Source organism: Paralichthys olivaceus, chromosome 5, assembly GCF_024713975.1.
Source record: "Paralichthys olivaceus isolate ysfri-2021 chromosome 5, ASM2471397v2, whole genome shotgun sequence".
NCBI lineage: Eukaryota > Metazoa > Chordata > Actinopteri > Pleuronectiformes > Paralichthyidae > Paralichthys > Paralichthys olivaceus.
The window spans coordinates 13,435,857-13,462,077 of NC_091097.1; the positions used below are offsets into that span (position 1 = coordinate 13,435,857).

At 43.0% G+C, this 26,221-nt stretch overlaps 2 protein-coding genes across 3 annotated transcripts in view; one reads left to right on the forward strand and one right to left on the reverse strand.

Moving 5' to 3' along the window:
• Window positions 1–26,221, forward strand: part of coro7 (coronin 7) — a 96,498-nt gene that overhangs the window by 47,502 nt on the left and 22,775 nt on the right. The window lies entirely within an intron of this gene.
• Window positions 1,164–24,235, reverse strand: vasnb (vasorin b). Of its 2 annotated transcripts, XM_020101819.2 has the most exons (3): window positions 24,095–24,235; window positions 17,326–17,387; window positions 1,164–5,022 (listed from the first exon to the last, which is right to left on the reverse strand). In XM_020101819.2, exon 3 carries the CDS (start codon window positions 5,013–5,015, stop codon window positions 2,964–2,966), a length of 2,052 nt encoding a protein of 683 aa, XP_019957378.1. In that variant the 5' UTR covers window positions 5,016–5,022; window positions 17,326–17,387; window positions 24,095–24,235; the 3' UTR covers window positions 1,164–2,963. The 2 variants fall into 2 exon arrangements, with proteins under 2 accessions (XP_019957378.1, XP_069381345.1); XM_069525244.1 differs by lacking the exons at window positions 17,326–17,387; window positions 24,095–24,235 and adding an exon at window positions 5,130–5,270.

The following is a 26,221-nucleotide window of genomic DNA, read 5'->3' on the forward strand; positions in this document are numbered from 1 at the left end:
ATACATGAACATTTACAGATGCCTGGAGATAGGACAAAGACATGCATGCATTCTTACAGCCAGTGGTCTTATCTGATATCATCTATACGAATCGTATCTGTCCTTTCACCTGGGGCCATTCCATTATGTGCAAATATGTTTGCAATTAAGTTCCATTTATTGCCTTCCATTTTAACTTTTTTTTATTTGGCAAAAGATGCTACAGCAAGTTAAACCCCTCTACTCATTTCCCTTTTAAAAAAAGTGTGTGTGTGTGTGTGTGTGTGTGTGTCGGGTTTATGAACATTCAAGAATTAAGGACACATGGGGATTAAAATAGTGCAGGAAGGAGAAAGAAGTTAAAGCCTATTGACCTCCTGCGGGAGTACATTGTTTCTCCTGTTTATTTCACTGGGAAGTTTTCTCTTTCTGAGCAAATTGATATAATGGGGCCTGCATGACAGGAGTGGTGCTGTTTTATGTGTTTGTGTTCTTAGCATGGGACCTTGCACAACAGCTCCCGGCTGTTAGCCAGTGTATGTGTGTGTTTGTGGGTGTGGATGTGGGCGTGTGCGTGCATATTGCATTAATTCCCTACCACCAACCCACCAATAAAACACATGGGTGGTCAGCCTGTTTATTGTGTAGGTTTGCAAACAATGCTCGCCCATTAGGCTTAGACCAGTGAGTCATTCATAAATGGTTAAATCCACTTTCTACACTGACCTGACTGTTCTCAATCATTATCGTTATTTCCATTTTTTGAGCTACCTGTTGTTAGGGAAGAAGTCCAACCTACTGCACACTCTGGAGGTCTTTATACACTGGGGGCATTTTGTTTAGTTTTTTTGCAATTAATTGACAGTTCAATATTTTTGTCAATCTGTTGGTCATTAGTTTTTTAACACAGAAAGCAAATATTACGAAATAATATAAAGAACACACACACACACACACAGACACACACACACACACACACACACACACACACACACACACACACACACACACACACACACACACACACACACACACAGTCCCTGTGATCTCTCCCCTCACACCGTTGAGTGATGGCTTAAAAGGGAAGGGAAGTTAGTGGCAAACATAATACCCCTCTTGCCTGTCAATCTAATCTTTCCTCTCAAAGAAGAAAGGTGGAAACTACCAAAAAAGAACTTGGTCTGTTTTATTTTTGGATATTCATTTAATGATAATATCACTATTTTTTGTACAAATAAGTTCACATAATTAAAAAAAACAATGAATGACAACAAAAGCTTCCCAAAATAAACAGGGAAAAATTAACAATCACATCGAAAATACTTTTGGTTATCTTCAATGTATTCTATATTACAGACAAATATTCCAGTTGCATTGCTTGATTGATTCTTGTGTGGATTCTCAGGGCATCTTTTTAGCACAAAACTCCTCACTGTGGAAATACTACAACAGTAACTTAACAGACATTCACAGATGTTTCTTTGGTGTGTTTGTCTATAGGCAGATTTGTTTGGAGCTTAAAGAACTCCTTGGCATGCAGGCTCATTTGTGGGGTGACTGAAAGTAACTTGATGTCTGCAGGTCTCTCCACAAGCCCCAGCATGTACTTGATAATCACAGATGTTATCAGATCAACATACTCTCTTCTTCCACTTTGCAAGGCTCATTGTCTTCCACACAGCAACATAAACACTCTGTTGTGCCTTTGGCCCTTTCATAGTCTGGTTAGGTGCAAGCAAGCAAAACTTGCCAAAGAGAAATAGTACACAGCATTACGCCGAGCAGGCTATTTTTACTCAAGAGAAACACAATACACAACTACTATTTGCTTGGCTTGATGTGGGTCAGGTCAAATACTACGTTGTAGGTGAATTGTGGTTGAGGGGGGAAAAAATGAGTTTCCCTTGAAGGGAATATAAAGAATAGATAAAGTCTTTTTAAGTTATCTTTTCCTGTGGTGCAGCTGCATGAATGTTAACTGTAATTGAGGTGAGTTATTAACTTCAGATAAAATTCAGTGAAACAGAAGGGGTTCAGTCAACTGCTTACCGGTGTACCTTTTGTAATCCTGCTTACCTTCTCCCTTTGTGGTGGTGAAGCAGGTTGAGGGCTTCAGAATGGAGAAGGGGGATTTAGTCTTGAGTCGGTCCAGACTCACATCTACTTAGACTGTCTGACATTCTGGGGCAAAGCCCTTTGATTGACTTTGCTGGTACCAAACGCGTTTTAATCTGCAAAGATTTTAATCTGCTGTTTTGTCTGTTAGTCACAAGAGGTGGGGGTGGAGGATATGAAGGGATGTTAACACAATGTTGCACAATGAAAAATACAAGACGCAGGTATAAAAATATATATACAAAAAACCCAAAAATCACAAGTTTAGAGCCAAATAAAGTAACACAAGCATCAGCTATTTTCTCTGCACAACTTAATTTGGTCTAAAAGATCATCCACAGCAAGCACTGATCTCTTTGGGGTAGTACTGAGGAGTTACAACATGCAGCAGAAAGAATTGCTGATAGTGCTTAGCTGGACCGTTGTTATGGGGAAAAGGCAGCAAAAACCCATTTCAGTGCACACTCCCTTATGAATAACATGGAGGGCATAGGGTTACAATGTCCCTTAACCCAAGTTTTCAGCCAAAGACAGCACATCATCAGTTCTAGCACCATAGCTTGAAAGCTGAGAGGTTGCCAGTCCAGCAGTGTGTGTGAAGAAATACCATTGAAGCATAATACAGCATGTAAATGGAGTTGAGGCAATTTCAATGCTTTTGATGTCAAAAACTGTTTTTGAATTTGTTTAATGTCTATTCAGACAAACAGAAAGCATTGAGTTACATATATGCCCAGTTTCTCCTTTGCTGGTTGGCTTACTGTGTCCTCCATATTCACAACAGCAGTTGCTGCTCTCTGTGTTTCCCCAGGGGGAACCAGAGTTGAAGATTGAAAATCTCCTTTAAGTTAGAGTAGTCAAACCACGTGTCAGAAGTAGGAAGGCTTGTGTGAGGACATATTGTTATTTGATGTACAGTGATCCTGTAGTAGCAACACCTCATATTCCAGATTTCCATTTTGAACAGCAGGTTCAGGGATCATAATTTGGGGCTGTTTTTGAGGCAGTGCCCCATTGTCCAAACCAGCCTTAACGCCATCCAACTGTAGCTGGGAAGGCTCACAGTCTAGGTCCATGTGGCCCTTGGCCCTCTTTCTACGAAGATAGCATACTACTCCCAGTGCTATTGCTATCAGTACCAGCAATAGCAAGATGGCAACTGCAGGCACAAGCATAGTAGTCAGTCTTGGGTCAGTTATCCGTGCATCAGGGCTGCTAATGATTTCAGGGGCTGTATGGGCCTCAGTGCATACACTGTCTATGCCACTAGGTGCACCTAGTGGACTGGCACACACAGTGTAAGTAGAGTTGGGCCTCAGTCCTCTTAGTCTGTACTCTGGGAAGGATGCAGGCAGGCTGAGTTGAATTGGCCTGCGGTCTGGTCCAGAGAGATTACGGTAGGTTAGGCGAATTCCACGGATGTAAGGACGCATTTCAATGTAGCGGTGAAGGTCCACCAGGATTGAAGTTGCTGTTACTTCATGTGAGCTAATGTCTGCTTCATCTGCACTCATAGTTTCCTTGGGGATTGCAGGTGGTGAAGGTGGGTGATGGTTTTGGACTTCACAATACAAACCAGAAGTGCCATGTGGACAGGTACACTCTACCTGACCATGTTGGTCTAAACGACAAGTACCCCCATTCAGACAGGTGTTAGAGGGACAAAAATGCTGATCCTCTCCTAGGTCCATGCTACTGCTGCTTGGGGATGCAGAAACATCTGGCAGGGGAGAGTCAGCTTCAGCTTCTGCTTGAACAGCTTCAGTAGTACTTGGCAAGGTGGTGACAATTGCAGGCTGGATAGTTGTAGTTTTGACAGTAGTTGTGGTTACTGTAGTTGTGGTAGGACAGCCAAAATCCCTATGGTCCAGTCTCTCCAATACCTTCCCGGCATTGATAGGTGGAAAATGGCAGCGGGTTTCCTCTGTTCTCTCAAGGGTGATGCTCTGTGCTCTTAGCCATTTTGGGAACCAAGCTAAGTCGCAAAGGCAGTTGAAGGGGTTCTCTGCCACTCTAAGCTTTCTGAGGTGGGGGAAGAGCTGGGAGAACTCTTCAGGGAGACCCTGCACACTCAGGCTGCTGATGTCCAACTCCTGAAGCTCACCAAGGTTCTGCAGGTCCTGAACTTTAAGAGGACCCATTGGGTTCCCTGCCAGACTGAGGTGAATCAGCCCTTTGGTCTCCTTTAGCACAGCGGGGAAGGACTCAATTTCGTTTCCTGAGATGTCCAGTTCATGGAGGTTCTTCAGACTACCAATGAGCTCCTTATCCAGGCTGGTGAGCCCCACACCACCCAATTTGAGCGACTCCAGGTTTGGGGTCTGGAGGTCTGAGGGACCCAAGGTGTTTAGGACATTAAAGCGAAGGTCCAGCAGCAGCAGATGGGGCATTGAGAGAGCAGGCAGGGATGTCAACTGGTTGCCTTGTATTTTGAGTTCCAGCAGGTGCTGCAAGCCTGTAAAAGCTGCAGGGTGAATGGTCTTGATGAGGTTACTATACAAATATAGACGCTCAAGCAATTCCATACCCTGGAAGCATTCCTCTGAAATGTGGGTGATCTGGTTGGAGGACAAATCCAGGTTTCTTAAAGAGGTCAAAGGTTCAAACACCCTATCAGGAATTTCAGTCAGTTTATTTTGACTGAGGTCTAGCATTTCCAGGTTCTGCATACCATCAAAGTCCTTAGATGTCAAGCCTTCAATGCCATTGGCAAAGAGATAGAGACTTTTTGTGAATGAAGGCACTCCTTTGGGAATGGTGGAGGAACGTCTCTGAAAACACAAGATGGACTCTGGTGTGGAACAGCTGCAGTCCTTTGGGCAGTCGCTGGACAAGATGCAATCAGGGAAAATGAGGAGGAGTAGAAAGGGCACCAGTGGAGTCATATAGACCTTCATGGTACAGCCTCTGTCTCGCTCCATGCTCAGCCTAAAAAAAGAGAACATATATATTGTTAGTAACTTGCATTAGTCAGGGAAATATATCAATTTTGACAGATTGTAAATTGGATACAACAGTACGACACATAATATTACTTTTTTCTGTCACTTTTGTGGAACATGATTAGTTTTGGGAGCATCCTGCTGTTGCATCAAAAAATTTCAAATTTCTTTATGATTCATATTTTCTAGTTTCCGAACCAGCCAGGATCAGCTATTGTGTGGTTCTACAACGTGTGGTTTTTTAGTGTATTTCATGGAGTGGGATTACTATCAAAGGTTTAATTATGCATAGCGAGTGATCAAAGGGTCTTTTGTCACAAGGCCTCTCAAACAGTAGGGCTGCAGTCATGACCTCAGACTTCAGATGAAAAATTTACTTCGTGGTGTCCTGCCTCACTTTTCTGACTTAAACAGTGCCACATTCCTTCCGCTATGATCAGTGTAACAGAGAGCACTGTGGGATTCCAATTACATTATTTTCTTCTCCAATGATCCTATATATGCAGGATGTGTGCATGTGTGTCAATATGCCACTGCTATTTACTGTTCTGCACACGCTCTGTGGTTGTGGTGAGGGTACAGTTAACTGTTCTCCCTATGTTTATGACAGAATCCGTAGCTCATAAAACAAACACATAGCAATGAGCAAATTTATCTCAGTTTGGACGGTGCACCAAACTGAAAGCACAGCGGGACTTTGTCCTTTTTTTCTGTCTCTCAAGCACTGTGAAAAGCTTTGCAGACACTCTCTAAATGTTGCACCATAAACACTGCTCTGGTCTCTCCAGTTTCATATAACCATACCGTGTCAGTTTTGTGTGGCTGTGTGTCTGCCGTACTGCACGCGGCCATGCATCTGTGGATGATTTACTGTGCAGCGTTCTAAATGTGGAGAGGAGCTCCTCTGAGAGCCTGGTGCTGCTTCTTTGACCATGGTGCAATGCAGACAACACACACTTATATATCAATTTGCATAATGACAGTCTAACAAGTGACTTAAATACTGTAAAATGAGTGAAATATACAGAATCTAGATTTTCTGTTGCTGTCAATCCCATTTTACTGGAGCCAAGACAAACAACTTGCAGTGTCAACATTGTACTTGTACTTAAAATGGCTTAAAAGTATGGAAGGGATGATGGATTGAAGAAGGTAAGAGGAATGAGGGAACAAAGTAGTTAAGGACAGTCTGTTCGACAGTTTATCATCCTCTGCTATTAACTCAAGTGACACGGCCTTGGGGGGGAAGAGACAACATCTCTATCTGTTGACCATTTCTCTTCTTTTGACAGCTTTTGGTCTTCCCCGCTCTTACTCCACAGGGTTTTGTTCTTAATCCTTAACCAGAGGCATCCTGGGCTGCTTTGTCCAAATGTGCTCAAAATGTATCCAGGTGTCCTGTAATTACTTATGTTAATATCATAGTTTAAGTTTAATTTATCGGACATTTTGAAAATTTAAGACACCCAACAGAAACGGAATGCTGGTGGGCTAATTTTAGGGCCTTAAATGGTGCAGTTGTTGATGTCTGCACTGCGCAAATACCTGAACGAGACGCCAAGTATGTGTGACTTACAATTTTACACTACACACAGAGAGAACATTCTGTTCTTGCAGTGCTTACCAAAGGTTGTGGCCTGTTACCCCATAAATGTCAAAGAAATAGTGATGGTCTTTTCCTCTGAAGTTACAGCACTAATTATCTTATTCTTATCAACTGTGCATATTATTAGCTTTTCAGGGATTGAAGTAGTATGTAGAAGCACACTTAAGGGCTCCTTTTACTTTAGCCTCTATAAATACATAATATGTTGCTGTATGTTTTTCATTTCCTCACAGGTATCAGTGCCACAGAAATCCATTCAAGCCAGTAACAGTAGCATCAGAGACGACTCTCTTTCTGCTTCAGCTCTTTCCTTTCACTCTGTTTAATGAAACATTTTCTTTACGAAAAAAAAATCACTGCCTCGAATGTCAGAACTTGGAGAGGAGATCAAGGGCTTTATTTTTGAGGGGGGTATCATCTCATCACGCCACGGCTATGGCATTTATTTTCCTTCTCTTTTCAGCATACTTTTCTTTCCGCTCCTCCTTGAAATTGCAACCTCCTTGGAAAGATTCCCTGATGTCTTATTTTTCCTTCTCCTGTGTATACACTTAAAGCCAAATTCTTTTAAAATAGTCACGGAGGAAAAAGTAGGCTTCATTACGGGACTCATGAATGATGGAGGTGCAGATGGAATTGAGAAAAGGAAGGACTGAAAGCAAGACTGCTGTGCTGCATGGGTGTACAAAAAAAGGGCAAACAAAGGGATCTCGTAAGATAAACAGGTGATGAAGGGGATTTAGAGATTCAAGAAACAGCTTGAGCTCTTACAGATGGATGTAGGTTTTTATATTATGGCTGTGTGTGGGAAGCTGCATCTCAATTGTAATGCAGGATACTGTGTACGTGTGAGCGCACATGTCTTTCTTAGTCATGAACTCAAATTATCTGTCTCTTAACTCCAAAAATATAACCTCATTCCTTCCGGTGATAAAGAAACCTACATTTGGTACAGTACATCAGGACCAGAGAGGTATAAGGGTCCAGTGCTAGAACATAAAACAACATCAAGGCACACATGAGACGAGAGTGAGCTATGCAGATAGAATGAAATATTTGTCTTAGAAATTCAACGTGGAGTTTCTACCATAGCTCTCCGGGGCAGATTGTTGATGTAAGTGTGCCTCATTCCAACCTGGGCCAGGCACATCTGATAACCCAGTGGAGTAGAAACCGTTGATGGGGAGGGGTTCAGACGGTGCATACTGCGAGATCGTAGATAACCCGGAGCTTGATAGGTTAGATTCTCCTGTTTTCTTTCTTTTTGGATTGCAAGTGATTTGTGCAGGTCTTATCAGTGTGCAAGATAAGGCGCAAACGTGGCATAACTACAATGTGGATCCACAGTGTACTGTGGTGCTGTGTGACTCCTGACTTGTGCGGATTTAACTCAACTGTTTTGAAGTGAGTGGAGAAGGGCGGCCTGGAGAGAGAGAGAGATAGTAGAAAGACAGGCTTGTCATCCTGCGCAAGGAGTAGTACCCCCTCCCATCTTGCCGTCCTCCTCCTTTCTTGAGTTGTAATTTCCTTTTCTCTCCCCTGCGTGCTTGTTGAGACATTCCTGAGACAGGCAGCAGCTGAGTTTGAAAAAGTGAGTTCCTAAGTCTCATTGCCTTGGTATTCAGAGATTAACAGGAAGTTTTTCTGGTTTATAAACAGATTATTGATTGGATGAATGATTGCACTGCTTATTCAACGGGGAGTAAAAACGTCTTTGTGAGCAGCTCTGTTATATAATGATTGTTCCTACATCTGCGTTTTCTTTATGCTTGAGTTGAGGTTTGTGGGTTGTATTATTATTGAAACATGTTGACTGATGCAGAATCACCCGAGCGTCAGAGAGAGTGATGTGAAAATACAAAGAAACGAGCAGAGAGGGTCTTTGCGCAACACTAAGTGGAATACATGGTCAGCCTCTTGAAAAGAAATATTAAAGAGGCAAAAGGAAGAAAAGCATTTTTTCCTCTCTGTCAGCTCTCTTCTTATCCCACTTTTTTTCCTTTTCAAGATGAGGAGGAAAAGAAAACATGAGCAGGGGAAAAGCAGAGACAAAAGCAGGTTTCTGTCAGCGGGGGCAGAGGGGTGGAGAGGTGGATAAGGCCTGGCTTTGGGAGGGTGAAGTGGGCTTCGGCAATTAAATCCCGGCAGGCCGAGCGTCAAGAGCCCTTATCTTCAGAACTGAAGGCCAACACTGAGGGCCAGTGAAGGGTACGAGAGGGAGTAGAAATTGTGGTGTGTGTGTGTGCGAGTGGGGAGGAGTCGCAGGTCACTGTGCACTTGCATAATTCAGCAGACCAAGCCAGAGACGACAGGGGGGGGGTCACAGTAAGGGGATAAGGCTGCACACTACAGAGTACATATTCTCATTAAAGAGGCCCCTTCTCTTCTGGGACTTTATCTTCTTAAGCAACTAGGCTTGCGAGACGTGCATTAAAGTTTGATCTACAGTGTTGTAGGTCTGACGGCTTGGTTCACGAGGGCACACTGCTAACATATTTTACTCTAGCAGCTCCCCATGTAGATTTACTGCAATGGCTCAGGAACATTAATTCACATTGGCTGTAAATGATAACTTCAGCACCCAGAGAATTAACAGGGATGACGGCTGATATGGCCCCTCTGACCCCCTCCTCTCTTCCATGTCCCCTTTTGCCCTCCCTGTGTTAGCCCCTTTTCCATCGGCAACCTCATGAGGAGACAAAGAACTAAAGGAGTGAGTGTTACAAACACTACTTCCACCCCGTGTCTATGTCAGCACCATCCATGCAACAGATGGAGCCAGTTATCCTCAATCCAGCTGGGTTATCCATCAACATAGACAAAGGGGTCATTTGGTAAGGAAAAACAATAGTTGTGTGGAATATCTGAGGATAAAGAGATTACTGAAAGAGTAGAGCAGGAGATGCTCTACATTTCTGTGCAGACAGCAGAAATATGTAACACAAGTATTTGTTTTTGAAAATGTCAGCCATGCTCACGAAAGACCGTTGGTATGCGTGTGATGTTTTGAAGCATTTGTTTATGGCATGAGCCAATGTCGCTAATGTTTTACTTTACATATGCAAACAGAATGGATCAAAAAAGCAAGACGTGTTTAGAGAAGGAAACGTGAGGAGTAATAGTAACACTTGAATCAACATTCTCATCCTTTTACTGGTTTTGATTGAATAGTGTTAGTTCATTCAAGTATAAGTTCTAAATTATTATTTATCTTAATTTTAAATGTAGGTTGTCTTTACACTGAAAATAAATTTGATTAAACAAAAGCAAATGGCTTTCTCTGTCATCATTTTTAAACTGTCATGGTAAACAATACGACAACATTTGTGCAGTTTGGTTATCCATAAGATCAGTGTTGAAATGTGTAAAATGTGTGTAAAGTCAAAAACAGACCATACAGAGAGATGATATTCCAAAATACACTCCACTAACAGTGCACTCACATCAAGGTCAATCAAGCAGGCGGAATACAAACACAGACAAGGGATAGTGGGACATGTGGAATGATAGGTTTAACTACATCTGTCACTTGCAATACTCATCTTGAAGCCACAATATCATTACTATGCTTTGTAGTGGTATGACGTGGTATTAGGGGCCATGGTAATTTGTGCTGTACAAACAAAGCTTTCCAACTGATTTCAGCCTCACCACAAGGATACACTCTGTAATACCCACAAGAATCATACAACTCACAGTGGTGATTGATGTCAGAGTGCTGTAGTTCCAATAAATGCAAACAACCACTTAATTTGCAGGTTCCTTTCACGTTGCCACTCTATTACAGACTTGACCTCTTTTTCCTCATGTCCTTCTCTCATTCCATGCTCCCTACATAGTGCATTTCTACATGAAGAGCATTGCAGCTCATTATTGGTGTGAAAGGCAGCTCTTTTTATCTCACGATTTATGTTTCGACCAGGCCTGCTTATAAGGACAGTGTGAGGCATTAAAAGAAAGTGTAATATGAGGTCTGAGGTTGAATGGTGGGAGGGTAATGGAATTGTAAACCCCACAAAAATTGTATATTTGCTGCGTTGTAGGAGGGATATGGGAAAATGATTTTGTGATCCACGTCAATAGTTACCATTTCTGTTTACCTTATTGTGTACTAAAGAACTATTTTTGATCTGAAATATTAACACAAAAGCCGTAAGGAGGAACCTGAAAGCCAAATCAATCAATGCTCTGCCTAGTTCATCTTGTCAGATAGCATCAGTCTACAAGGCCCATGAACCAGTGAACCGGCGACTGACTCCTTGTGGTCAGAGGTCAGCTTCGGATTAGTGTTTCCATTGCTGCTCAGTATTCTGTATCCTCTGTTGTAACTGTGGCGCAGACAACACAGATAACAGGCGCTGTTTGACATGGGCACACACCCAGCTCCAGTTTCACAGAAGTACACCTGAAGCTAAATGGTCCACGTCTCCACAACAGGTGCTTTCTATGCTCCTCCGGGGCAACATGAAATCCAAAACCTCTGGAGTGTGTCGAAGTAAATGATGCGACCTGTGCCAAAGCTGAAGCCTCAGTCGGCTGCAGACTCCAGCCTCAAGAGTACAGAGCAGGCGAAAGGAGAAAGGAAGTAGGCGGAGGTGGACGGCCGGGCAGCCAAACCAGACCAGAGCTGGAGTTCTGCAACAGCATGTCTGCCGTCTAGCTCAGCCTCCGCTGAGCTTTAGAGCACAGAGGTCAAGCACTACGAGTTCCAAAAGGAAACATGGACAATTTCCTTTTTGTTTCATTGCTGAAGGATATGACGGATGGAGCTGTAGATGCTAGATTTTATTTTTATAAAGGCACGGGATGCCCTGCCAGAGGTACAATCTCTCTTCTTCTCTTTCTCTCAGCTCACACATAGTTTACTATCGTTCTTCTCAGGAGAGCGATGTCTCAATACTGATACATGCATCTTTCATCAATGCACCCAGCCCTGTGACCTACTGGGACTGATAATCAGTCTGGGTCATGTTTCCTCAATATGTGCACCAAAAACACACAGGCCTGAGATCTTCATCACAGAACTCTCACATTACAGAAACACAAAAGATTTCAGTGGTCGACTCACATCCAGTCTTTCATCGATTTTCTCATTTTTCTGTGATGTTTGAATCTACAACTTTTGTCAGTGCCATGTGCAAAAAACAATGGCTCAGTCACAACCCAGTGGCATAAAAACCACAAACAACAATTCTTACCCACTGTCTGTTTCCTTTTGTCTCTTCCTCTTTTCTGGAAGACACAGCAGTACACCACACAATTGCAGAAGTCAGGATCCAATGAGTCCAAAAAGCATAAAATCACAAAGAAACAGTAAATACAGCATCCTTGGACTCACGCTAATTTTTGACCTGTTCCTTCGTATCCCGTGCATGACTGTCCTCGCCTCCTCCCTTGTGCTGTCTGGATAACGAAAAGTGAACTGGTCTCAGGCAACAAAAAATTTCCTGAGACATTCTTCAAAACACCTGAATGAGCTTGGTGGGGACGGGACAATTTTCATGCTCTGTGTGTGCTTGTGGTTTTAGGTGGCTGGATCGACCAGTTTTATCAGTCAGCTGTGTGCACACTCCGACGTTCTGCCTTGATTGACATTCATTACAGCTCTAAACACAACTGCAGTGCCACTCCAGGTTGTTCCAGACTATCATTAGGTGCAGCACCTTCGACAAAAACCCGGTTGGGAGTTCTCTCTGAACATAGTTACTCAGTCAACTGACTAGTAGCCACTGGGAACGTGAGCTGTGTACAGGCGTCCAACCAAACCAAATTTCAATGTTTTACCATTGATATTTTGTATGGCATACAATGCAAAAAGATTACTTCTATACACTGCTCGTACTTTATCAGTGATCATATTGTATTTGCATTTTTTATACTATGTTTTTTATAAATACTTTAATAACTGATTTCAACTATCGCTCTCCTTCTTGATGTATTAAAAGAACAAGTAATGGATCTAAACGTTACTTACTTACAACAGAGCTGTGTAAGAGTTCAAATAGGAGAAGAACTGAATCAGAGGTTTTTCAATGAGTCAGATGGAAGGCAGCCAAACTGACTGACTGGCAGCCCGACTGTCTTTGTTAGTCAAACAGAGTCGCACGCACTTAATGAGGTAACACTCGCACAATATCTGTCCGCCTGTCTGTTTATCTGTCATCACATCTGGAATATATTTCCTTACTCTTTAATCATATTTTATTTACTTTGTATCAACGGACATATCTGTCTGAACTGACAGTTGTCCACCTGCATTTCTGTAAAGGCACTGATGCTAAATATCACCATACAGTGCAGCATCAAGTGACACTCACAAACATCCCCTCTGTGCTGTGTCAGTCATGCGCCCTCTCCTCCCCTTGCTCTTCTGCCCACATCTTTTCTTTCTTTCAGGTTTGTTCATGTAGCGGTTGAGAGTATGACTGGAATCTGATGAAGGCACCTCTCCTCCGCCTGCCACAACAGCCCTGCGGGGTCTTGTGGTGACAGTGTTATTGTCAAAGTGTTTATTAGTCTTCTGAAAGCTCAAGGCCAATGTAAGGGGTCGGTAAGCAGAAACTTGGAGCAGTGCTAACGCTGATGGTTAAATAACTTCTTTACATTGTTAATTTACAGTAGCGCAGTATTGGAAACTTGGAGAGGACTTATACAAACTCACACTTCTTTCGCTTGGAGCATATTTTGGATTTGACTAAGCAAATATTTGAAGGTCAAACAATAGATTTCACAGTCATGTTGAAAACCTCTCAAGGCTGCTGCAGTATATTTCATAAGCCCTCCTCCTTCATGTTAGCAAATGAGGCATGGGCCAAATACACATCACATAAATTAAAGGTAGCTCAAATTTTGATTTGAAAAACAGGTGAGAGGCCATGATTGACAGATGAGATTGACTTGATTGGTTGGGGTGGGTTACTCTGTGGCTTTTCAGAGGCCTACCAACTCTGCTAAAGCCAAGAGGAAGGACATATCATCCAGTGAGCTTCTTGGTGTAAGGTGTAGTTGATCCTATGCACTGGAAAGGCAGTTTGATGTCCCTATAGACCTTTTTCACCACAGATATTTTGTCACAGCAGGAAAAGCACAGATAAACAGACAGAGAATGAAAAAAACAATCAGGATCAAATGTTGGCTTATTTGGTTGAGCAACCTTAGTTTCAGGGTCTCATTACTTTTCATGCTCCTGGTGGTGTTTAGCTGTGACACCGGAACTGAGCTCTTAACAGATAACCTGAGACACATGTAATTATCAAGTCTGAGCAGAGAGGTGTGCTTTTCATATTGTGACATGCAACATGTCTGTTGTGAAAAGGGCACTATGGTCATTAAAAGATGATTGATATATCTGGTCAGGGAATGAAGCAAGTCATTTATTCTTCACTGGGATTAATGACATTTTTGGAAGTCCACACTTAAGTATGGTTTGAGTCACAACCATATTCTGTTCGTGACATTGAGTGTTGTAAACCTCACACAAGTATCACAGCCTTCATTTTAAGACCTGTTGTTCAGCCTCACTCCCTCCTTCTTCTCTTTCTAGTGGTTACCGTTTTTCCTATTCATTCTCCCTGCAGGCTTTTCTCCGTCAAAAAGAAAAAACAAAAAAACACCTCAGACATGTGCCTCACACACAGTGTGGATCGTAGATCACTGGTACAGATAAGGATGTCACATTGGAATTTATTGTGAAACTACTGCCTGAGTTGGTACCATGCCAGCACTGAGGAGGTTGGCTGTGATTCTGTCTAAAACACTGACATGCTTCTCCTCCATGGCCTCGGGTGCCCTGTGATTACGAACTGAACAAAGACATGCTGACTTATTTATTGCAATTATTCAAGATTCCTTCTTAGACACATGTCTGACTTGTTCAATTATGTCGCCTACTTTTATCTTTTCGAATAGCAGACTAACAGTATATAAATAGCCTATGAGGATGTGTAGTTTAGTGTCACGGCTGACAAATAATGAATGCAATTGAAATAATTTACAATCCCGACTGAAGTAAATCCGATGTGTCTCTGGGTGAGGCAATCCAAAAATTTATTCTCAGCAAAATGACACTCAGCCTGTGCCAATCCCTGGTTAAACAGGTGAACCAAACCACAATGATGACTGTAGCGACATCAGTCAGCAACAGTCTATTAAGACATCAACACGGACCTTCAACACAACAATTTGTCTGCAGCAGGTGTGCAAAGATTCCTAACATTCAGCACAAAAAGGGCAAGAGTGAAGGAAGAGGGTTGTGACAGAAGTGGAGGAATAAACCTATGACTCTGTCTCCAACCTTTATAGGGATTTGACAGACAGAAAGAGAAATACACTAGACAAACTCAAAATTCACAAAAGGACCATGACACTTTTTTCCAAGTCTAGGCTCCTAAAAATCTACTTTCTATCAGACAAAAAAACAAGGGGTGCTCAGAAATCACATACCTCCACCAAGGCCCATATCTTGGGTCATGTCTCTACCTTCCACAAATCTTTATTGAAATCAGCTCTGTAGTTTTTTCATAACCCTGCTAACAAACTAGCAATCACTAATGCAAACATAACCCCCTTGGCGGAGAAAGTGAATGGAAACAAATGGATGCATCTAAATAACTCAGCTGCAGGGTTTGCATATTAATAATGTGATGTAAATTAAATGTGATTTGCATTATTCAAGATAAACATGCAAAACCACTGATGCCCTCACAGTGAATAAAGACAGAGAGGGTCGCTCTGTTTGGTTTTGGTGGAAGCCTAGATCTGTGTGTTCATGATACAGGAGGTGTGTGTCAGTGTGTCTGTGCTCCATGGGTTAGCCACGCTGTCGTATACAGAGAGCCTGAGATGACTTAACATACTGCCGCACAGAGAGAGGAAGCGAGGGTGAGACAGATGGCTGGTTATTATAGCAGAGAATAACTATCGGTTTGAGTCAAGAATAGTTTGTTTGCGTGCATCAACGCATCTGTTCAATTCGTCATCAAGTGAGTTTAAATGCACTCATGTCGGTGTGGCAAGGATGTGTTGTCTGCACTGAGGGAAAATGCAGATAAAACAAACTCAGGTTGACAGATTGTGCTGTAATTCGAGGCAGTGAATGCAGGATTTGATGTTGAAACCCCAGCAGTAAGGCAGATGCAGAGCCGGTATGCATATTGTTATTCAAGCATTGTCTGCATGGCAAATAAATTAAAGCATGCAAACACACACACACACACACACACACACACACACACACACACCCCTTGAACAAACCCCTTCACCTAAGGAATGTGTGTTACGACCAAAAACTCAGCCCCAGAAAGTGAGTACCGCACCACCACCACTCTCTCCTCCTCCCAGTGTCCCTGAGGTGCGCGCGTGCGTGTGCGCGTGTGTGCGTGTCTCTACCAGCCTACTGTCACAGCTCATTGGCAACTAGCACAACACAGGAAGGAGGCAGGACAGAGGGTGTGGGGTCAGAAAGGAGTCGGAGTGTCAAGTTGAACATTTTCTAAACAGTGACATACTGTTTAAGCTATTCAAGTAATTTTTTTTTGTTTTTCAAGCAATGCATTACACATGTATCTCTTAAAAAATCCAACTAACTTTAAATAACTTTGGCAACTGTAAGTGATCAATGCAGAAAATTGTAAAGATTGAAGCTGACAACTATCAAAAACTTTATTGCTGCAAATGCATTCCATAAAAAGACGATTTGTTCGTCTCCCACTAATTAGCCTTCCTTACAGTATGCATCTCTCACAGAGATAGCCTCATTAGATGACGAATTAAAAAAATGCAGTACTTTCCTAAAGCAGCAGAGCGCTGTAGGTTTTATTAAAAAATACGACATCTTGCATTTGTTCTGGACTATTTTCTGAAGCGGCTGAATATACATTTGGTGCTCTAGTGAGTATTTATGGCAACAGGAAAGTGTATTTGGGATTGACTCAAAATAAACTAGTGCCCCTGGTTGCGGTCATGAAGAAAAATGTCACCCAGTGCAACAATGTGATGCAATGATGGTTTTTTAAATTGGACAACAATTGAGCTTATGGCATTGAGAAATATTCTACATCAGACTTTGTATAAAGAAAAGATACTTGTTAATAAGATGAATTCATATGTTTATAAACACAGTATACAGGGTGACCCACACTGAGGAGTCTACATCCTGCCCGTGTCTGAGACAGCTCCATAACTTCAGCAACTAGACAAGCATGTTCAAGTCCGAACTTCCTACATTCTCTCTTTTCCTTTTCCCTCCTGTCTGTAATCCTACACAGCCTGACTGTATCTGGTAAATGCTGTGTGTGTGTGTGTGTGTGTGTGTGTGTGTGTGTGTGTGTGTGTGTGTGTGTGTGTGTGTGTTAGTTAAGAGAGCTGCTCTTGTTCTCCTGCCAGTCTCGTTAAGAGGCTCAGAGTTGTGTGAAAGGACCCTATTGAGGAAGCAGGGTGTTACAGTTAACACGGTGAGGACCGCCAACAGTGTGCGGTTGGAGTTTCTCTCTGTGCAATTATTCAGAGGACTGTATTATTGTGACAAGTGTCAAAACAGATTGTTTTCCAAAGGAATCTATGCTACGATGTGTTTAGTGTTGTGATGAAAACTGTTTCTGATTTTTGTATCATGGTAGCTGATCACATCTTATTCATAACGACACAGATTACCAATAAAACTGTCCGATGTCATTGAATGCTCACCCAGTGAAGACGCGTTCTCCTCTACTCCCGCTCCGCTGTTCTTGATTTGACGTCTCCCTTCCCTGGAAATAAGACAACAGTTGTACCTGTTAGCCAAATTTGTTGAAATGTTCTCCCCGCCCACTTATTTGGAATCCAGCCCCCTGTCATACTTAGTTAATGGCCCACAAGCAGGACAGGAAGCTTTTTTCCTCTTAATTGGTCGGATTCCAGCTGTGTGCGGGAGCGTGCTGAGCGCTGTGTGGCAGCGCAGTAGAATGACAGAGCGGGAGGGGAAGAATGCAGGCCGACCACTCTCCGCTCTGTCAGCTCCTTGTCCTGCGGTATCAGCCCATCAGCTGTGGGCCGAATGTTTTTGTGTGCGCCGAGCAGTGACTTGAGCGTGACAAAAGACAGTGACTTTTTTTGTTTGAACCCCTATACGTTGTACTTTGTTTACTGAACGGCTGCTGTGAGGTATGAGCAGCGAGATTCTTTCAGTTTCACCCTCTTAGGCAGTTAATGAATGAGGTATTGTCTCAGGAGGGAGTCCAAGGTCGTTCAGGTTAAGAGAATATTTACTGACATGGCCTGCAAAGACTCAAATGTGGCTATATCTGATGATTGAATTAATATCACAGAGCAGATATCAGGTTTTTCCTTTACTAATTTTGGATGTGTACCTGTGGTTTACCTTGTGTTTACATCAAGTGTGTGTGTTTGAGGTGTGTGTTGGCCCTGTGGCACAGGCCCCAACAGCTTTTATTTTAACTGATCTTCAGCTGGCAGGGCCCAGATTGCCCTCACTGCTCGAGTGATAGCGTCTCATATTTCACTACCACAGAATTATGTGTGCATCTATTCATGCACAAGTTCATGTGCTTTTTGCTTTGTGTAAATACTTTATTTAACCTGAATACTATTTTTTGTGATTATGGGATCTCAAATATGAATTGTTTTTTCAGAAAACCCACACACAGACGTTCTGCCAAGAGCAGCTTCCATATTTCTTTCTAATAGCTGACTACTTTCGGGTTTCTCATTGATTTAAAGCACACAGAGCATGGAAGATGCACATATTATTTTCCCGCTTTTTCTCTCCCTTTTGCACAGCACAGACGGTTACTTGTTCTGGATATACTCGTCTCACTCTCCCAGTACATTTCCACTAAGTGCTAATTTTTAAGCTATATTCAATATACCTAAGCTCTGAGTCAGAGTGTGGAGGCGGAGACCAGAACATGGATGTCTACCACACCACATGCGACATTCCATTGTTTAACACCTGAAACCTGGCGTCACTTTGCACACACGCTCACTCTTCCATGTTCAAAGAGCGTTGTTTACAGCTGAAATTAACCTGTTACAGCCCAGGGGCTCGGCTTGGCTCAAAGCTACTGCCGCTCACTTCATCATGTATGTTCATTTGTTTGAGGTTTTTGTGCATATTGTCTCATGTGTGTTTTTGACATTATTTGCGTACCTAATCATGTTTACCTGCACAGGGACAGAGTAAATGCAGTGTGACCAGCTTGTGTGTAGCTATTGTTTGTGTGCTAACCTTGCCGCGGTTAGTTCGACGAGGTCACTGTGTCTCCCTCTCAGACAGTCCCCTGGCTCCACTGTAAATATTTAGCTTTCAAAGTTGAACTCAGCACCCGAAATAGATGCAAATCATCTTCACCGCGAAGCTTCTTGATCAACGTCAGTACTTTTCTTCAAGACAGAAGTGCTGACAACAATATTCCTGCTTTGGTATGCATGAATACCTCAAAATGCCTCTTCCAGATCTTTCTGCGAGACATTTGGTCTTTAATTTGTGCGGACTGAGCACTGCCAGAACACTGGTATCTTTTAACCTGCCAGTATATTTTCTCTTTTTATTGGTTTGCATTCATATTTATTCTCTTTTGAAGGAGCTATTTTTGTCTGCCGTGCCCTCATTCCCTTTTTTTAGAGCGCTGATTCCTTTCATCTTTTCTGCCCACTATAATTTTCTTTCTTCCTCTGTGTTCATCTGTTAAACATAAATATCGCCTCACCCTCCTCCTCCTCTCTTTCTCCTTTTCTCTTTGTGTCACTCCCTTTCCCTCGTTCCCCATCTGGTGTTATCTCTTCCAAGGCCGAACGGAGTCTGCTGTTAATGCCAGAAACACTTTGCAGAGCCATCATCTAAAACTGCCAACAATTTGTCCAAATCCTGACTCTAAACATCAGCCCTATTCCTAAACCTGTTGAAGAAGACGCTTTATGAATCATGGTGGATAGTTTAAGTGACAGTTCTATGCCTCTCGTATGTTAAATATGCACAAGCCTTGACTTGTGGCACTGTCAGAAATGCTCTCCTGTTGATTGCAGCGTTGAGTGATTGAGAGTCAGCCTGATATGCAGCGTCACATGCAGGCATCTGCACGTACACATGTACAGATTTGCCCTCTCATGCTGCCCCTTCTGCTCTCGCGGCGTGGACAGCAGCAGATAACAACACTATCTGCTGTCCCCCAGCTGTGACGGAAATAGACATTAAGAAAAACGGGCACGAGAGAACAATAAATTGACGTAATGGAGAACTGTGAGTACGTGCTGGCGAGTACGTTTGTAAGGAGTGCGTTTGAACGTCACCACTTCTCAACATGGTCTCAGGACACACACAAACCCAAAGGTACACACTTCGCCTTTACTCTGCTCTTATCCTTCGATCCATGTTCGGTGGAACATTACGAGTTAATGTTCATCTCACTGTTTGTCTAATTTTCATTAGTCATGGATAACTTGTGGTTAAACATTATACTTTATTGTCAAAGGGAGCTCTGTCTTTGCTAATTCCGGTTTTGGTCAAATAATGTAGGTGTGTGTATGAGCGTGTGCCCTTGCTTTGCTCTTGCCCACTAAGATCTAGTTCAAGGCTCATTTCCTAATTACAGTGCTGGGCAGAGGTAATTACAACCTTAGATTAAGAGCAGTTTCTCTTTTTTTTATGGGCTCACTGAAATGCAGCAATTTGTGGTGGCTTTCTGGGATGAGCATCCTCCCTCTCACCCCCACCCCCCCCACCCTCTCTCTCATTCTCCATCTGTGTCTCTCACTCTGTGTCTCTCACTCCATATACTTCACTGGAGTCAGTTTAGGAATTTCGGGGGATTGCTTTTGGCCTTTGCAGATTTTCTAACCAGAGTGAGAAGGTTAAGAAAATACCAAGAGTTTCATTTAATAAAAAGCCTGAAAGAGTTGTTTCTTTCATGTTTTGACTGATCCAAAGGATAATCTGCTTCAGGAGACAAACAAACCAGCAAGTGTGTTTCTGTGTGTGTGGATCTGGATGTGGACATGGACGACGGCAGTTATTTGGGGTTTGTGCTCAAAGCTGGGGCACTCCAAAGCCTTCAGATCCCTTCGCATGTGTGTGTATATTTATGCAAGGTTTTGAAGTGGTTCTTCTGAACGCATCATTTGGCTGCATCGGCGAGCTCTTCCTCAATTTAGCTTGGCGGGGAAACAGGCTGGGGTTTGCCTCGACATACCGCTGGGTCAGCATTGATGTGTGAGGCTGAGGCCTTTTGAAGCTGGGGTTTTATATAAGATGCCTCTTCGACAGAGCTACACCGGCTCTCGGTTGTCAACCAGGGAACTCCCCCTGATGTGCAGCACCTGAGGAGGGGACACGCTGAGGCCTTTTAATCTGATAGAACAGGGATTGGTACATCTTGAGTGCTTCGTGTTGCCTTGAGGAAATCAGACACACGCTCACATTCAAACTCTCTGCCCTGTCGAACCCCCCCCCCCTCTCTCTCTGTGTCGGCTGTGAGAGTGCCCCACTCTTGTCCTCCACTCCTACCTCCATCTCTCTATATCCCTCCTCCCTTCCCCAGGCCTCCTCGCCTCAGCACCTGACTTTTAACCCTCTAATCCCTCAGATGCTCTGGGTAAGATGCTTCAGACACTGCCCCTAATTGGTGTAAAACTGAGCTTTGGTGGTACTAGGCAGGATGTGAAAATCCCCTTACTCTTTCCAGTTCAGAGACAGACGAGTCACAACTTTCAGTGTGAACTATTGTATTGTGTTAATAAATTTACAGACACCAAAAGCTGCTGTAGAATGTCCAGCAGATCTTTCAGTCAACAAAGGTCATTAGCAGACACAGACATCAGAGCTCTTTTCCTCCTGAGCTCTTTGGCAGCTTTTATTTTGTAAAAAACAAAAATGGATGATGTACAGTACACGACACGATGTTGGTAACCAGATCCTGGTTGGATAGTGTGGTTTTAACGTCACTGTCATGGCGGTGTGACAGCAGGCCTGTGCTTAATTGTTTAAATTGGGTTTTATGACAGAGGGTTCCTTCGCCTTTCCGTCCACAGACCAACATTTAACTGGAAGAAATGTCCCGTGGGGGAGCGGTAATCCACGCAGCGTGCACACGTGTCCCGCTTAGTGCTCACACCATCGTGCACAATTGCACATTTTATCGTCAAAGCGCCATCATGTGTTATGCAGCAATTTTGATCAGCTGTGACTTTAACTTTACAATTACAATCGAAAGAAGAACTTTACACACAGCCTAGTTTTTCCCTTCTCTCCGTCTCAGACTTCTCTCGGTCTCTCTCTCAGCAGTGAGCAGTCTGTCAGCGTCAACAAGTCACTGTACAAACAGTCGGCCGTATGGAGAGAGAAAACACCGGAGCAGGACGCAGCAAACACTACAGCGACATTGTCAGTAGAAAATAACCTCACTGGCACGGGTTGTGCCCACAACTCATCTCTTGTACTATAAGTGTTGCAATCTGTGCAACATGGTGCCAGAATAATAATCACCGCGATAATGTGGGATAATTGACGTCCTGTGGCTGCTCGGCTGTGACTACTGGTCTAATATAAACCAATTACAACCATTATACTCTGTCAATGACACGGTAGCTTCTCCTGTGGCATGATGACAGTCTGTGAGGAAACACATGGCAAGGAAACAAGTGGGGCACCAGTGTAGGGGTTAATAGCAGGATGATTGGAGTAATTCACGTCGCCTGTTTCGCCCCCAGGGAAGATAAGGCGATTTTCCGTGCCTGTTTATGGAGCCACGTAAAAGATGCTAATCTGGCTGAAAAACGGGCAGGATTGTGGTCAGAAGACTGTTCTTACGTGAATTAAGCCTCTCATTCAAAAAGCGAATATATGTAATTTGTTATAATCTGCTTGTATTTTAATTTTCCAGTTGTGTCTCGGGGCTACTGGTTGTCTCTGAGGAAACCAGAGACGAAAGGTCTTTTACTTATTAAATACAAATTAAATTTCAATGTTATTACAGTTTGTGTTAACACAGAGATATAATGTCTTTAACAAGGATTAGTGTGCTCACGTTTCTGTGGTTATTACCCCAGCAACTAAATATTTCAACACTTGAGTTTAAAGACCTACTCTTTTAAAGCTCCTCAAGGACAAAGTATCAGATGAAGGTACCTCTTCAATGAAACCGCTCATGCTTAATTTGCATAATACCTGCAAACTACTTGAAAAGATGAGGTGGTGTTATCTGAAAAACAACAAATGCTCTGACAGTGATTTGTATTAACTTTGTAGAATAGAGACGGGTCTGAACGCGTCCTGTCACTTCACTGGATGTTTGTTTTTGGTTCAGCAGCTCACTTTGACCTGATGGAATAATTCTGTATCAGTAGCAGCTGTCGATGGACGTCTTTTATATTATAGCGTATCGCCCATCACGCTTATAACTGAAACTTGGCTGACAAAGCTGAAACTTGTCATCTACCCGTCTTCTGGAGTTGCATCACTAAGAATCAGACTTAGCAATGTCACTTATCTTTGCTCAACTTAGTTTCTCTCAAAGCAGTGATGCACCAAAACTGCCAGAAGGTTGTCTCAAAATAAATAGCACTGCTCCACTTGTCTCCAGGTATGATATAGTCAAACCATGGTCAAGATAATCCTGTTTTGACAACATGCTGCTAACATAACAAATTAATTGACTTTTCATTATCTGACCCTCTGACCGCCCATGGAACAACCACGCTTGTGTCTTATTGAACTTTTTGTTGTGGGACTTTTCCCCGTGTGGCTCCAAGAGCAGCAGTCCTCAGCGGTGGAGGCGGCTCGGTGCGGTCTAGACTTTCGGCTCGGCCTCTGCAGGCTGTACGGCGTCCTGCGGTCCAACACCAGCCCGCATCATTACCGCCCAGAGGACTCCTTATACGCACCGCGTGCACGCTCCACGTTTTACGCATTTCATAAATACTGACAAACGTTTGTATTATTGTGAGTCACTGGTGATGTGAGACATCAGCGGCGCCCGCACATCCAATAAAACCTGTTGCATCCAATGTGACAGTGGTGCAGAGGATTGTTCGCAGTTAAAAACACGGGGAAACATAGATTCACAAGAAAAAAACATCTACAAGACGTCTTATTACGGTAACACTCTGCCCTTTAAAAGCATTACATGTGTTTTCAACTGTGTCAACTTGCTGTTGAGCCAACACAGAAAGTGTCTGTTTGAGTTTTAGTTGAGGGAGTTGTCAGGATATACAAACACAACTTCCATGAGCAGCACCGATCTGTAACCGAGACAGAAACCCCACAAATTGAAGTGGATTTTTAATATATGATGAAAATGATTTTGCTCATCGGTGCATTCACGTGTTTCCAAAGCAAAACCAACTTATAGTTCGTCAACATATTTCTCTTTACGCACGTTATGCTCCTGTTGCACGTGTTAAACCCCGAATAGAAGTGGACTTATTCAACTTATTTTATAAACCAGAAGCCGGAATTCCTTACCCTGAACTCCGAAGAGGTAAAGTTGGGAGCGCAGTCAGTCGCGCATATGTCTTTATCCAAGCGGAGCAGTTCGCCGATATAACTCCAGACCTCAGTAGTTTTTTCCGAATATGCGCGCTGTCTCTAAAAAGAAAAAAGCTCTTAAACGTACACGGTCCTCATCAAATCCTCGGGAGAGAGGTACATCGACCTCCACGTTAAGGAATGCGCTCAAGTGCTGCCTCCCCGGACAAAAGCGCTTTATTGGAGAGCACAGAGGAGAGTTTGAAGCGCAGGGATGGGAGGAGCGAGGCGCGGCGCACAGCAGCAGAGCGCACTCCTGCACAGAGCTGCACACAACTCACCTTGCAGCCTGGCTGAGCGCTGAACCACAGAAATGCTGGCCTCACTGCATCTTAATGCATACCTGCACGACCTGTTTTGAGCAGCAGGCATTGTGGGTCTCGTCATTTACTTTGCAGAGAAGTTGGTTACATTTAATTTGAATGACTGTTTCCTAATTATAGCTTGCTGTGCTTGTTGAAGTTAGCATTTTACTCCTCTGCTGAAAGATAAGCAAGTAAGACCTCAGCTTTATGATGACAAACACTTATATAGGACTAGATTACACAAATCAAACTGGGTAATTACCTGACACACCCTTTGAACATAAATACATCATACAGTAAATAATTTTACATAGTTGACACTGGCAAAAGTCTGTTGCTGCAACAGTGTACGTGCATTGTACATTAGCACATATGGTCAATTCATTCACAGCCATCCTCAAGCTGAGAAAGCCACTGAATACTTCCAAACGCCTGTGACAAACTACCCGTCAGCAGCTGGGAGCCTATGTCAGCGTCAGCCAGTCCCAACAAGGTACAGTAAGGGGATAGCTCTGAGGAACTGCGTCACCTCTGGTGTGTACTTATAGCCACGTGTCGCAGAATTAACCAGAACCCTGAAGCCTCTTGTGCACAGCGCTTTTATATTTGTGTTGGTCTGACCCAGCACGATCCTGAAGAGCTTCTGTTTCTCTCCACGTGTTGACGATAAACTGTGAAAATGATTGAAACCAGCCCAAATGTCCTTTTTTCTTGGTGATGTCATTCGCTGCAATGCCGAAGGCACTGCAACTTTAACAAGAAATAAAGTCAACAAACAGACCTCTCTTTGGCCCGGAGGCCATCGCACGCGTCTCCTCAAGCCTCCCTCCCCCTCTGTATCCTATAACGAGGGACACTTTGGTTCCACCTCTTAAGCTTATGTATTTTTTACCGTTTATTTTTTAATATCAGTCCTCGTGCAGTCTGTGGCTCATGCCTTTCTCCTGCTTGCTCCCCCTTTGCTCCTACTGTATAGGATTTATTACTCATGCAACACACACACACACACACACACACACACACACACACAGTGTCATCTGTAAGGCATTACTGTAAATTGCAGGAATAGAGAAATGATTTCACGCTCGCCCCGCAGGGTCCAGATGTAGCTTCTCAGTTGTAGCCACAACCAAGTTTTATGTGTTCAGGAGAAATAAATAAAAGAAAAGGTAAGAAATAAATCTTACCCTCTTGTACTTTATCACACACGTATGAGCCTCAACATCAGTGCTTGTGCTCTGTTTCTCCCCCTCATTCCTTCCCTCGCTCTCTACGTAAGTAAACATAAACTGGGTCCAGGCTTCAACACCAGAGCTGAGGTTATCCAGGTGTGTCGAGGTCAAAGGATTTTCTTTCAACGTTTGTGGATGGTGATATCAACTTTTTCCTTACTTTTGCAAAACTTTTTTTTCCCACTTAATAGTATTCAGTTCAAGATGATACAAAACAGTATCAAAATAAATGTTCTGTGTAAAGACATAAAAAATCCTGCTATGTGTGTACTTGTAGGATTGTATGTCCCGCTTCATGTCCTGGGTGATACACTAAAAGCTTTGTGGTGTCGATATTTAAAGTGCCCATTATTTTTTGAGCATTTACGGCTTCATAGTTTTAATTTGTGGGTCTACCAGAAAAGTTTTGCATGCTTCAATTCTCAAAAATACCACAAAAATGGTCTCAAAGCATACATTTGACACTTTCGTCATTAGTCACCTCTTAAGAACTCATGTCAGAACTGTCACGCTCCTTAACCTAGAGG